At 39.2% G+C, this 13,428-nt stretch overlaps 2 protein-coding genes across 5 annotated transcripts in view; both read right to left on the bottom strand.

The window, feature by feature from the left end:
• Positions 1–946: 946 nt before the first annotated feature.
• Positions 947–9,674, bottom strand: epb41l4a (erythrocyte membrane protein band 4.1 like 4A). Its single transcript, XM_073477584.1, has 7 exons — positions 9,579–9,674; positions 9,408–9,512; positions 6,704–6,749; positions 6,336–6,414; positions 6,059–6,156; positions 5,817–5,869; positions 947–1,039 (listed from the first exon to the last, which is right to left on the bottom strand). The coding sequence occupies exons 1-7, from the start codon at positions 9,672–9,674 to the stop codon at positions 947–949; spliced, it is 570 nt and encodes a 189-aa protein (XP_073333685.1).
• A 2,330-nt stretch (positions 9,675–12,004) lies between these two features.
• fsd1l (fibronectin type III and SPRY domain containing 1-like) overlaps positions 12,005–13,428 on the bottom strand; it is a 9,626-nt gene continuing 8,202 nt past the window's right edge. For all 4 annotated transcript variants that reach the window (XM_073478527.1, XM_073478528.1, XM_073478529.1 and 1 more), the window contains 2 exons: positions 13,285–13,373; positions 12,005–12,221 (listed from right to left, as the gene is read on the bottom strand). In XM_073478527.1, coding sequence (XP_073334628.1) covers positions 12,120–12,221; positions 13,285–13,373 — 191 coding nt within the window. In that variant the 3' untranslated portion in view covers positions 12,005–12,119. The remainder of the gene's footprint in view (positions 12,222–13,284; positions 13,374–13,428) is intronic.

The following is a 13,428-nucleotide window of genomic DNA, read 5'->3' as shown; positions in this document are numbered from 1 at the left end:
AAACAGTGTGTATAACAGTTTCAATAAGCTAGAGTGAGTGTGTGTGTGTGTGTGTGTGTGTGTGTGTGTGTGTGTGTGTGTGTGTGTGTGTGTGTGTCACCTGAAGAAGACGTGGTGTTGGACACAACACGTCCACAAACGTTTACAATCCGATCGATCTGACGTCTGAAAGAAGAACGATGTCTCTGAACCCTGAAACACAACAAGCATTAGTTTTGGTTAAATGTTGTATAAATGTTCACTCTTCTCTCATCTTTACATTACGTTAGCATTAGCATTAGCAGTGCATCAGGATAACTGTATATGAGTTAATGCTAACACTGCTATCTGCTGACAAAACACATTGTCAGTAATTCTTCATGTCATGTTTGTTTCATCACGTGTGATTATTTGTCTTAGTGCATGAAAGCTCTTCTTTCTGTTTACAATATTTAATATATTAGTTTTTATTTGTCTTTGATTCATGTTGTACAAACATTCAATAAAATATTAATTTCATTTCACTGATCTACACGCTGCAATCTGTGACAGGAGAGTTTACATGAGTTATTCTTATTACCATCATTATTAGCACTAGCAATGTACAGCTACAACTTAGCATCAGTCAGCATTAGTATCAGTAGGAACTCACTTTTTTTCCTCTGACCCGGAGCTCAAACGTCTCTTCTTTAAAGTGAAGTTTGATGATCCTCTGCCTGAAGGAACGTGACCACATTATTTATATCGATACGAACTTTGTTACTTTATGTTCTTTATATTTACATAAACATTCATTGAAGACTTTTATTTACATTTATGAGACTATTTACTCACAACCCAAAACATATACAATCTATTTATTTGTTTATTTATAATTACCACTACCAAAGACTGTTAATGAAGAGAGTGTCTCACTCTTAACAAAATGGACAGAACAGGCTCAGAGATAGTTAGTGAGGTCTCACTCCTACCAGAAATATTTCCCCACCAGCACTTTGTTCTTATAGATGACCACGCCCACTGGAGTCGGACCCAGGAAATACTCAGTTTGATTCTCACCCTGTCAGGAATCATGAGAGTGAAGACAAAATAAAAACCAGACATTATGTCAGTCTGCCATTACTGAAGTGATGATTCAAATCAATAGATAGATAGATAGATAGATAGATAGATAGATAGATAGATAGATAGATAGATAGATAGATAGATAGATAGATAGATAGATAGATAGATAGATAGATAGATTGATTGATTGATTGATTAAGGTGACTGCTATTGTGGGTGTATATAAACAAGATGATGTGTCAGTTTTTACACAATCTCAGGACATTTTTATTTAATTCAATCATTTTGAACATATATATATATATATATATACACACATCTTCTGGTTATGATGTCTGCTCAGCTCAGCTTCTCATTGGTTAATCAACATGTCACATGACAAAGAGGAACAACAGGAAGTTAAAGAACGATGGTGAAGGAGTATTGATCAGTGATCTTACGTAGGCGACAAACAGAGTAACTCCAAACATCTGCAGAGAGCTGCAGAGAGACAGGAAGAGACACTGAGCCTGGGGGCGAGAGAGACCACTGGACAATGAGAGAGAGAGAGAGAGAGAGAGAGAGAGAGAGAGAAATCTCATGATTTATGTGTTTTTATGAGATTTTACACATAACCTAATTTCAAACTGGGTAGTGATGCATGTCAGAGCTTCTGCTTGACACCAGTTCTGACTGAATTCAGGCTTAAAAGGTTTATTTAGGTTTTGTCTGTTTCTGTTTCTCGTCTTCCATCACAGAGCAGTTAAATATAAAAACATTAAAGACCTACCATTTTATTCAGTATTTTAATTTGGTTACCCTGCTGCGTCACTCTTCTTCTTTTATTTCATTATGAATTATGCATTTTGAAACCACGGTACGTCTCCCTGTTCTTCAGTGTGGAGCAACTGAATGTGACGGAGAATCTTTGAAACAAACTTTAACCTCTTTGTACAAAGACTGTGAATACAGAAGCCGAAGCGGCAAGTGAGAAATGGATCTAAATTATTTTCTCACCAGTGTTTATGACCTGTGATCTGTTGGGAAAAGAAAGTTTATCTTTATAAGTTCCTTCAAGAAGACTTTTTTTTCTTTGTTAGGTTCATTTTTCTAAGTGTTTGTTTTTGTAATTCTCATTTTGACCACAAGAGGCTGAAGTGCATCACTTCCCCATGTTCTCAATAGGATGAAAATCTTCCCTGTTCTTCCAGGTGAGTTTTAATTTCTCTCTGCACTGTAAACACAAGATGCATCTGTTATGTCAGCAGGTTGTGTAACATGACTGTCATGTCTTTGACTTTGTCGAGGTTGATGAATCTGTTATCATTGGTGCTAATCTGCCGTCAGCATCGTGGGTGGAATATTTTATTAATTAATTTATTATTTTATCATCAACAAATTCTGATATATGAGAATTTTCATGTTGCATCATACTTTTCACTTGTCATAGTGTCACTGTCAGTTAGAGTAACTCATGAACTTACTCATGAAATTTCTTATGGATAGGTAATTAATAACTATGAATGATAACTAGATTCATTTAAAGTGTTTATGCTGTTGTACAACTATCAATTCAAGTATAATTAAAACTGTAAGCAGTGACGAACGGGCCCTCGACCCACGTACGTCAGGCTGTGGCGCCGTTGGAGGGCGCGTGCCTAGATGTCTGCTCGCCCGTTCCCTGTGGAAAGGTTCCTACCTAAATGGGATACGTGTGACCCAAAACACAACAGTGACATCTTCAGTGACTTCCTGTGTCCAGGGGGTGGTGCTATAGATATGACACCGTATTGATGCATAGATGTATTCAGGGTGAACCCCTCTACATGTGTGTCCAATTTGGTGTAGATGGGAAATTGTATGTTGAAGTTACAAGGACTTCCTCCTTATGGCGAAGGATGGAAATGGACCGCACTGCCACACCCACCAGGTGTAACGGAGGCGAAAGATTGTGACAAGTTTTCATCTTCAAAGTCTGAGAATGATATTGACTGAATGTGAAGTCTGTGGTGCTAAATCTATAGGAGGAGTTGATTAAAGTACAAGGCATGGAAATGGGTGAAAATGGCAGGGAAATCAAGTTTGGAGGCGGGGCTTCAAGTTTGAAATATTCCAGGGGCGCTATGGAGCCATCTTTTCACTTAAAAGGCTCAGACACATATCAGATATCAATGTTCGTGACTGGTGATACATGTGTAAAATTTGGTGTTTGTAGGCGTTTGTCTGTACGTACCAAATGGGAAAACCCATTAGGGGGCACTACTGAGCTGTTGTGCCACACCTGAGGGCAGTTGTGGTATCAAATGAAAGTACTCATGAGTTTAAACCTGAACATAACAATACATACATAACAATCGTGTCCTGAGCAGATTTACACATTCACCTGAATCACATGTTACCATTAATAATGAGGATCACAGCTCCCCCTGCTGGAGCCTGCTGCTAACTGCTCCTGTTGTTCTTACAACGGCATGTTGAACATAAAACACGAGACAGCACAAACGTACTGTACTCTAACTGCCACAACTGACAGTGACCAGTGTGACCATAAACTATGATGTAACATGAAAATGCTCATATATCAGAATATGAATAATCCTACGTATGAGGCCATAAAATGTTAATCCTTGATTTGACTTGATGTTAATACTCAATATTCCATCGGTGACACTAACAGCAGATTAGCACCAGATTCATCATCTCGACAAAGACAAAGACATGACAGTCATGTTACACATGACTTTTCATCCTATTGAGAACATGGGGAAGTGATGCAAATTTGGTGAGTCTGCAAACATCCTAAAGTCCTGTAAACAGTGTCGGAAAAATGAAAATCGCCGCACGCCATTCAAGATGGCCGACTTCCTATTGCGGCAAAAATTCCAATAAAAGGAATTCCTGGCTAAATCGATGTGTCCTACGAGTCCTGTGAATTTCATGACGATCAAAGATGATTTTCGCGCGAATGAACCGACGTTAGGTGGCCCTATGGAGTCCCCTGGCCACGCCCACCCCCAATCATGTCGAATTATAATAATAACCCTTAGAATTACAATAGGGCCTCGTACTGGTCAGTGCTTGGGCCCTAAAAATAATCCTAATCCCTGCAGTTGTCCAAATGTTCCACTCGCAATACATAAACATACAAACACACTCCATGGTCCGTGTGTGTGACGTGTTGGGGACCCCAGCTGATCAGTTTAAGATTAAGGTGTTTGCTGATAAACGAACATGCTATGTTGTTCTGTTACTAGCATGTTGTTCTGTTACTAGCATGTTGTTCCGTTATTAGCATGTTGTTCTGTTACGAGCATGTTGTTCCGTTATTAGCATGTTGTTCTGTTACTAGCATGTTGTTCTGTTACTAGCATGTTGTTCCGTTATTAGCATGTTGTTCTGTTACGAGCATGTTGTTCCGTTATTAGCATGTTGTTCTGTTACTAGCATGTTGTTCCGTTATTAGCATGTTGTTCCGTTATTAGCATGTTGTTCTGTTACTAGCATGTTGTTCTGTTATTAGCATGTTGTTCTGTTACTAGCATGTTGTTCTGTTACTAGCATGTTGTTCCGTTATTAGCATGTTGTTCTGTTACTAGCATGTTGTTCCGTTATTAGCATGTTGTTCTGTTACGAGCATGTTGTTCCGTTATTAGCATGTTGTTCTGTTACTAGCATGTTGTTCCGTTATTAGCATGTTGTTCCGTTATTAGCATGTTGTTCCGTTACTAGCATGTTGTTCTGTTATTAGCATGTTGTTCTGTTACTAGCATGTTGTTCTGTTACTAGCATGTTGTTCTGTTACTAGCATGTTGTTCTGTTACTAGCATGTTGTTCTGTTATTAGCATGTTGTTCTGTTACTAGCATGTTGTTCTGTTATTAGCATGTTGTTCTGTTATTAGCATGTTGTTCTGTTACTAGCATGTTGTTCTGTTATTAGCATGTTGTTCTGTTACTAGCATGTTGTTCTGTTATTAGCATGTTGTTCTGTTACTAGCATGTTGTTCTGCTGGTGATTGTTTGTCCTCATCTACAGATTAACAATAACAGTAAAGGACCAGGATGAGCATCGTTACTGTGTTTTAAACTGGAGAGGAGACCGAACTGAACTGAAGGTGAAACTTAACGCTACACAGAGAAACGTCTGCTGTGTTCCCTCTGTAGTATTTATCCATGTTAAATAACACGTCCTGGTTCTGACCCGTTCTGCTCTGCTTATGCTCTCCGGTCATGTCTCTGCCACAGTAGGTTATTGATGTCAGCATCCACAGATGTGTTTTAAACTGAGTGAACACACACGACACATTACGTTACCCTCCACTGTGGCTTCAGTCATAGTGTCATCACAAGCTTATGTGACTGGCCACCGGACCTTGACGTCAGGCTGCGCTTCTCCAAAAGTGGAGCCAGATCCAACTGTTTTGCCGCCACTGGCTGCGTTTTCTTGCAGAACCCCCTGTGTGCCGCACTGCCACAGCCAAAATGGACTACCCTCATTAAAATGGATATGAAAACCTGTGTTTTCGCTGCCATGCCAGATCCAATGTGAATCCACCCTTAGAAAATGTATCATCAAAACAGTTCTCACTTGCCCCTCTGGGCTGCTGTATATAAATGTTTACAATAAAGTAAAATTAGATTCAAATTAAAAGTGTTCCAGCTACATTAAAACCAACAATTAATAAAATTGCTCTTCAACATTTCACAGTATACAGTAATTTTTCTTTACTTTTGGTTTATTGAGTTTTTAGGATATGTTTCATGTCTACCTGAGTGTTTTGTAGAGGTGTCGTACTTCCTGTTTTTCCTCGGAGTCAAACTTCACCTCGCTGTGGTCTTCTTGCTCCGCTGGAGAGAAAATAAAAAGTACAATCTTACAGCGTTTGCTCGATGATCTTTTTATTCAATTATTGTGTTTAAATATATTGTACTAACTTTTTAGAGAACAATGTGACAGAAACATCAGGAACATATTTGATGAAGAAGCTGTTTGATATGATTTTACAGTTTAATTCTGACATTTAAGTGTTTTCTGACCAAGTAGCATCAGAGCAGCAAGGCGAGGTCTGAGGTGGACGGGGCATGGCAGACGACCTCGATGGACGTCCTGACGGACCTGCAGGTAAAACTGATACCTGAAGGAAGACACATTCATTAAGGTAGTGTTCAAATATTCAATTATTAAACGCAGCCTGACAGAATCAAAACATTACAAAATTATTGAATTAACAAATAAAATCCTGATCTAAATGTAGAAAATACAAAAATACTGATAACTTTAATGAAACGCTGGATTAATAAATAACGAGTGTACCGAGTAGTTTCCTCTTTCAGTTTGGACGGATCCTCAGCATAAAATTTGACACCAAAGTAGAAAATATACGGTGGCCCAACTGTGACAAAACAGTTCAAAAGAAGCAGATATCATTGTTAATCAAAGTATGACATTGTTCCTTTAAAAGAAAAGCAAAGTTAACTCAATCACTGTTGTTGTTATTGTTAAATGATTTGTTCTGTTATTCATATTCAATTTGTTTTATCTATGTTGTCTGATGAAAAATGAAAAATATATAACAACAATACGTTAGTATTAAAAGTCAGCAGGTTTAATGACATTAACATTTTGTTTCTTGTTTTTAAATGTCTTTGCTTTCAGTTTGTTTGTTTGTTTGTGAAACTTACTGAGGTCTCGATGTTGTGACAGAGTTTTTGAAGGATCCAACCAGTTCTGATCAAAACAAAAACACAACTACATTCAATTAATTACAACAACAATCTTAGTTTAAGAATATTCTATATCAACATCAACGTCAACAACAACAACACCAACAACACAAAGAGTGTTTCAGAAATCCCCGTCCTCCCCCACAGAGCACAAAACCTCCCCAACAGCCCATATATGTGTGAAGTCCTGCAAAGTGTCCATCATCTATAATAAGTGTTGGGACCCACAGATGAAGCCGTTCTTTGTGGATTTCAAAATGGGCTCTGAACTGAACTCAGTTTCCCAGAATTCCCCAGTCTTCACACCTAGGTGCAAATTCAGCTTTGAGCTACTATTGGTCAGGGTGACAGACCCCCCTCTGACCAGACAGTCAAAACTCCAGCTCCTTCCTTTCTCTTCTCTTTTTCTCTTCGATCTTCTCCAAGTGCTTCTCCACTTCTCTCCCCACGGGGCTGCCTGCCCTCAAGGTTTCTTCTCCTGGATTCTTCTGGGCCTAACAGCTGCTGAGAGCTGCAAGCTGCATTTGCGGCAGGCCCAAAGAACTTCTCCCCACTGCAGCAACACAAGGTCCTGCTAGTATTCCAGATCAGTTAGCACCAGCAGCTGCGACGCAAAGCTTGCCAGCTAACTACACAATCTGAGGAACACCAAGCAAGTTAGCACCGAGCTGCTATCCCTGCAAAGGAAAGGAGCGACCAGTTTCCTCCACCTGCTGTCTTTCGTCAGCACTGTTCAACATTGGAATCGTAACCTTCTGCTGCGTGGCTCATCAGCCAAGGAACCACCAGCACCTTTTCTTCAAAGACTGGTAATGTTGAACTGGGCCTAGATAGCACACAGCATAACATAGCATGGCTAAGCACAGGACTTTTAACTCTGGTTGATGTAATGCACATGTGTTCAATCTATTCGTTAGTTCACTGTCATGGTGTTATTGTGATCTCAGGTCAGGTTATTGGTAGTTTGCTTTGCTACACGGCTAATTTGACGTTAGTTGAAATATGTTTCACAGAGACTCAGAGTCTTTACATGCAACTAACCATCTTCTCTAACGTGGCATCACGTCACACACACACACACACACACACTCCTTCAGCCTGGAGCATATCACACCCACATGTGATATCAGTGAGCACATGATGTGAGAACCACCGTTGTTTTCTTTGTTCTGCCAGACACACACACACACACACACACACACACACACACACACACACACACACACCCGTATATAGTACATGTTAGTTAGTGTGTTTTAATCGTTGTGTAAATAAAATACTTTTGAACCTTCATGTTGTCTATTTAATATTGTACAAGAGTGAATGTTGCCAACCTCGACTCTGTCAAGAACTCCTTCAACCATTACAGCTGTTATGGTAATTTTGGTTGTAGTTATTAAGTTAATTATTAATCAGAGTTACAAACAGTTAAGTACCTTTTCTGAGACTGATTTGGTGAATTGGCTCTTTTCCCTTCTTCAAGGGTGGTGCCCCGAGGTGATCTAATGTAAATTGGATCTTATTATTAATCATAATTAATAATTATCCCTGATAATCATTAATTATTATTGATAGCCAAATTTAACCCAAAACTCCCTATTACTGTTGCATGAAGCACTACATAATGGTGCCTCGTGTGATGTGAGCACAACATAAGCATGCTCCACCCGCAGGTGGGCCACACTGCCCACAGTTTGAGCTTGATTTCTGCGGGTCAGCCAGATGGACAAGTTTGCAGAACAAGATAGAAAGTTTAACAGTGTGTGGACACACTTCTACTGTACAAATCAAAAGAAAAAACCTCCCCAAGACCCTGAAACCAGGTTTTTAGCAACTCAAACAAAATGTCCAGACGGGGACACTGAACAAATAAATGTACCAAGGTCTCAGTCTGTGAACAGAAGATACAATCCTCCCCCAGCTCAGGATCAAGGTGCACTCTCTATCTGTTTGTAGCTATTGCACCGTGCACAATCCTCCACTGGAGGTGCGCTGTCCGTTCAACGGGCAGCTTGTACAGGGACCACCAGCTGCCTTTCAGGGAAACGTCTGGGCCAAAACACTGAGTCCACCTCGACTCCTCCATCCCTGCCAGAGACTGCACATGTAGGGTCTTGACGCTGATGTGGTAAAGTGATTTTTTCCCCACAGCCTGAAACTTATCCAGGTGAGTAGTTTCAAACAACAGCTGACCCTCTCCCTCCTGCCACTCCCCCACAGCCGGGGTGATGGACCAAGAGGGCAAGCTGGATTCACACTCTTCACTCCACTGATCACACAGTGATGTCACACATCAACACAGTGATGTCACACATCAACACAGTGATGTCACACATCAACACAGTGATGTCACACATCAACACAGTGATGTCACACATCAACACAGTGATGTCACACATCAACACAGTGATGTCACACATCAACACAGTGATGTCACACATCAACACAGTGATGTCACACATCAACACAGTGATGTCACACATCAACACAGTGATGTCACACATCAACACAGTGTCATCAGTTGTCTACCAGGAAGTGACGTGTTGTTGTTTTGGTGACATCACAGTGGTTTAGTCAATAAGGTCTCTTATCATATTAACAGTATATATAATGCACACGCACGCACGCACACAGTTTTGGTGCCTTTTCTTGGTTTTCTCACCGTCTGCTGTTTGTTGTCACAGAATCTCAAGCCGAAGAACTCGACCTCGACCAGGTGCAAGTGAGAGAACACCTGCTGCAAGATGGCCGCCACCTTTGAAGATTTCTGAGGAAAACATAGATTTTATTCATCGTCTCGTTCACGTGACAGGAACAGGAAGTTCTCACTCACCTTGATGCCTCGCTCGGCCGTAAGTGTGATCTTCCTCTCGTCCAATAGCAGCACCTCCCCATAAAATTCCTCTCGGTTGCCACGGAAACAGGCCATTGTTACTTAAGACAAAGAGATAATTTAATAAATGTACCCGCAGCTTCAGAATGAAATGATGAGCGAGTAAAAAATGTTCTGATTCTTTTCCCGCCGTGTTCTCCGCTGCTAATGCTGTTATTATTGTCGTTGTTTCAGAACCGACTGGATTGTTTTTCCTCTCAGTGAATAACTACAACACAGAACTGATCACGACTTCATTGATCGCCTGCTTGATAACAGAATTGATGACAGTTAATCTTCTTTTTCTCGTCAGACAGCGTCACCGTGGAGACACAACTGTGAGGTGATAACGAGGTTTATAGAGAACCAAAGTAAACTCTGATGATGTCATTATGCTATACTATCACACTGTGATGTCATCATGTTCCCTTGATAAACTGTGTAAGAGACTAGTGAGGTACTTTAGCCCTGAGCCTCGTCTGCAGGATCTCCAGTAGACCTGCCTGTATGTAGCCTGAGAGACAAAATCCAGGGCACACAATGCATCGTCACCTCTGTACTGCTTGTTATGATTCAGACGGACATATCAATCAATCAATCAATCAATCGATCGATCAGACCGACCGACCGATTAATTCCCCCATCCGTTGATCATTATTGAGATTCAATTCACTGACAGCTGCATCATGGGAAATATGTTGAGCCTTGTTTTCCTCCTCACCTGCTGCTGCAGATACCTTCTTCTTCTCCCTCTTCTTCCTCTTCTTCTTCTCCTTCTCCTCTTCTCTTCCTTTTTTCTTCTTCTCCCTCTTCTTCTTCTCCTCCTCTTCTTCTCCCTCTTCTTCTTCTACCTCCTTTTTCTTCTTCTCCCTCTTCTCCTTCTCTTCTCTTCCTTTTTTCTTCTTCTCCCTCTTCTTCTTCTTCCTCCTCTTCTCCTTCTCTTTTCCTTTTTTCTTCTTCTTCCTCCTCTTCTTCTCCCTCTTCTTCCTCCTCTTCCTTTTTTCTTCTTCTCCCTCTTCTTCTTCTCCTCTTCTCTTCCTTTTTTCTTCTTCTCCCTCTTCTTCTTCCTCCTCTTCTTCTTCTCCTTTCCTTTTTTCTTCTTCCTCCTCTTCTTCTTCTCCCTCTTCTTCCTCCTCTTCCTTTTTTCTTCTTCTCCCTCTTCTTCCTCCTCTTCCTTTTTTCTTCTTCTCCCTCTTCTTCTTCTCCCTCTTCTCCTTCTCTTCTCTTCCTTTTTTCTTCTTCTCCCTCCTCTTCTTCTTCTCCTTCTCTTTTCCTTTTTTCTTCTTCTCCCTCTTCTTCCTCCTCTTCCTTTTTTCTTCTTCTCCCTCTTCTTCTTCTTCCTCCTCTTCTTCTTCCTCCTCTTCTTCTTCTCCCTCTTCTCCTTCTCTTTTCCTTTTTTCTTCTTCTCCCTCTTCTTCCTCCTCTTCCTTTTTTCTTCTTCTCCCTCTTCTTCTTCTCCCTCTTCCTTTTCTCTTCGTCCTTTCGTCCTCTCTCGGTGCTCTGTTGTTCTGTTGCCATGGAGACAAGCTCCTTGGCCCCTCCCCCACCCTCTCTATTTAACCCATCTTAGGACATTTAAAGAGTTTGTTACAAGCGGGTCACGACGGGTTCTGATGGGTTAAATTTTCTATTTTTGGTTTTAATTCTGAATTTTTTTATTAAAAACCTGATTAATGTTTTCCAGCGTTTTTTCCTTCGAACTGCCTGAAGCATTGTTGTAATTTATTGTATTTTCATAGAAAATATTAAATATTTATATTTGATTTTAATAACAATCATGTTTCAGTTTTGTACCAATCAGCAAATTTCAATGAAGCAAATGCTTCAGAAAAAACCTGCTTTATTTTTTAATGACTCTTTCAGTACAGGAAACAAAACACTGACATTTTTTATTTTATTATTATTTTATTTTGACAGATCATCAAAATATTTATAAAACATTGAACTGGAGCTGATTTTAGGTCAGACATTTAAACACACAACGGATCAATAAATATAAACATTGATATTTTCTGTACTTTTAATAAAACCTGAAAATAAAATTCATCAACATTTATCTTCAAACTAAAAATCATATTTATCTCAACTTTAAATGTCATCTGGTGACATCCTTCAAAATAAATCAGAGAACATGTCATTTTCTTTCCTGATGTGATTTTTTTTAAAATAAAAAGCTGTCATTTAAAAACAAAAGTTTTCCTGTTACACACATTTGGTCAAAGAAGCTACTTCTTCAAAATAAAAGCACTCAAACTGAGCTATGGCTTTTCAAAGTAAGAGCAGACAATAACAATCAATATATTTCCTTAATTCATTACAGATTCTAATATAAGTATTTATTTTTTTTCAAATAATATTGATAACAATTCACAACTCATTTCTGTATATAATATTTTATTGTTTATTATTTTAATTTAAGACATAAGTTCAAATATACAAAAACAAATTAATGATAATTATGAAAAATACACAATAAATTAAAAACAGATGGAGGAGATCGATCTACTGAGACAGGTTACTGAGGCTCCGATTGGTCGACAGGAAATTACCCATAAAGCTTGGCACCTGCAGGCCCGTCATTATGGTGATACCACCACACCAAACCTGCAACACAATTTTACTACTGTTAATACTGCAATATCATTAGCACTGCACTGTATTAGATGTAGCACTAGATGTAGTACTAGATATAGTACACGATGTAGTATTAGATGTAGTACTAGATAGAGTACACAATGTAGTATTAGATGTAGTACTAGATGCAGCACTAGATGTAGTATATGAGGTAATACTAGATGTAGTATATGAGGTAGCACTAGATGTAGCATTAGATGTAGTACTAGATGCAGTACGAGATGTAGTATTAGGTGTAGTATTAGATGTAGTACTAGTTGTAGTACTACATGTAGCACTAGATGTAGTACTAGATGTAGTATTAGATGTAGTACAAGATGTGGTATGAGATGCAGTATTAGGTGTAGCACTAGATGTAGTATATGAGGTAGTACTAGATGTAGCATTAGACGTAGCATTAGATGTAGTGCTAGGTGTAGTATTAGATGTAGTACGAGATGCAGTATTAGGTGTAGTGCTAGATGTAGTACTAGATGTAGTACTAGTTGTATATTAGATGTAGTATACCATGTAGTATACGATGTAGTATTAGATGTATTAAATGTAGTATACGATGACGTACATGATGTAGTACACAATGTAGTATACGATGACGTACATGATGTAGTGCTAGATCTACTAGTTGTATATTAGATGCATTACTAGATGCAGTACCAGATGCAGTATTAGGTGTAGTATTAGGTGTAGTGCTAGATGTAGTACGAGATGCAGTATTAGGTGTAGTACAAGATGTAGTACTAGTTGTATATGAGTGTAGTATTAGATGTATTAAATGTAGTATACGATGAAGTATTAGATGTAGTACATGATGTAGTACACAATGTAGTATTAGATGTATTACTAGATGTAGTACTAGATGCAGTACAAGATGCAGTACGAGATGTATTACTAGACGTAGTATTAGATGAAGTATTAGACGAAGTATTAGATGAAGTACATGTAGTATATGATGTAGTATTAGATGTAGTATTGAATGTAGTACTAGATGTAGTACTAGATGTAGTATTAGATGCAACATTACTGCAGTACTGACAGTGAAGGCAGGGACGAGCGGCTGGCTGAACTTTGTTTTGAAGGAGTGAAGAAGACGAAGCCGATCAACATCGATGAAGGATAAATCACCTGAAACACAAAGAAACACTCCAGCTCAAGTTCAGGTTACAGTAAAACACATAAC

Source organism: Pagrus major, chromosome 12 (genome assembly GCF_040436345.1).
Source record: "Pagrus major chromosome 12, Pma_NU_1.0".
In the NCBI taxonomy this organism is placed as follows: Eukaryota; Metazoa; Chordata; class Actinopteri; order Spariformes; family Sparidae; genus Pagrus; species Pagrus major.
The sequence above is the reverse complement of the archived record's forward strand: the minus strand, read 5'-3'. Positions and strand labels throughout refer to the sequence as shown.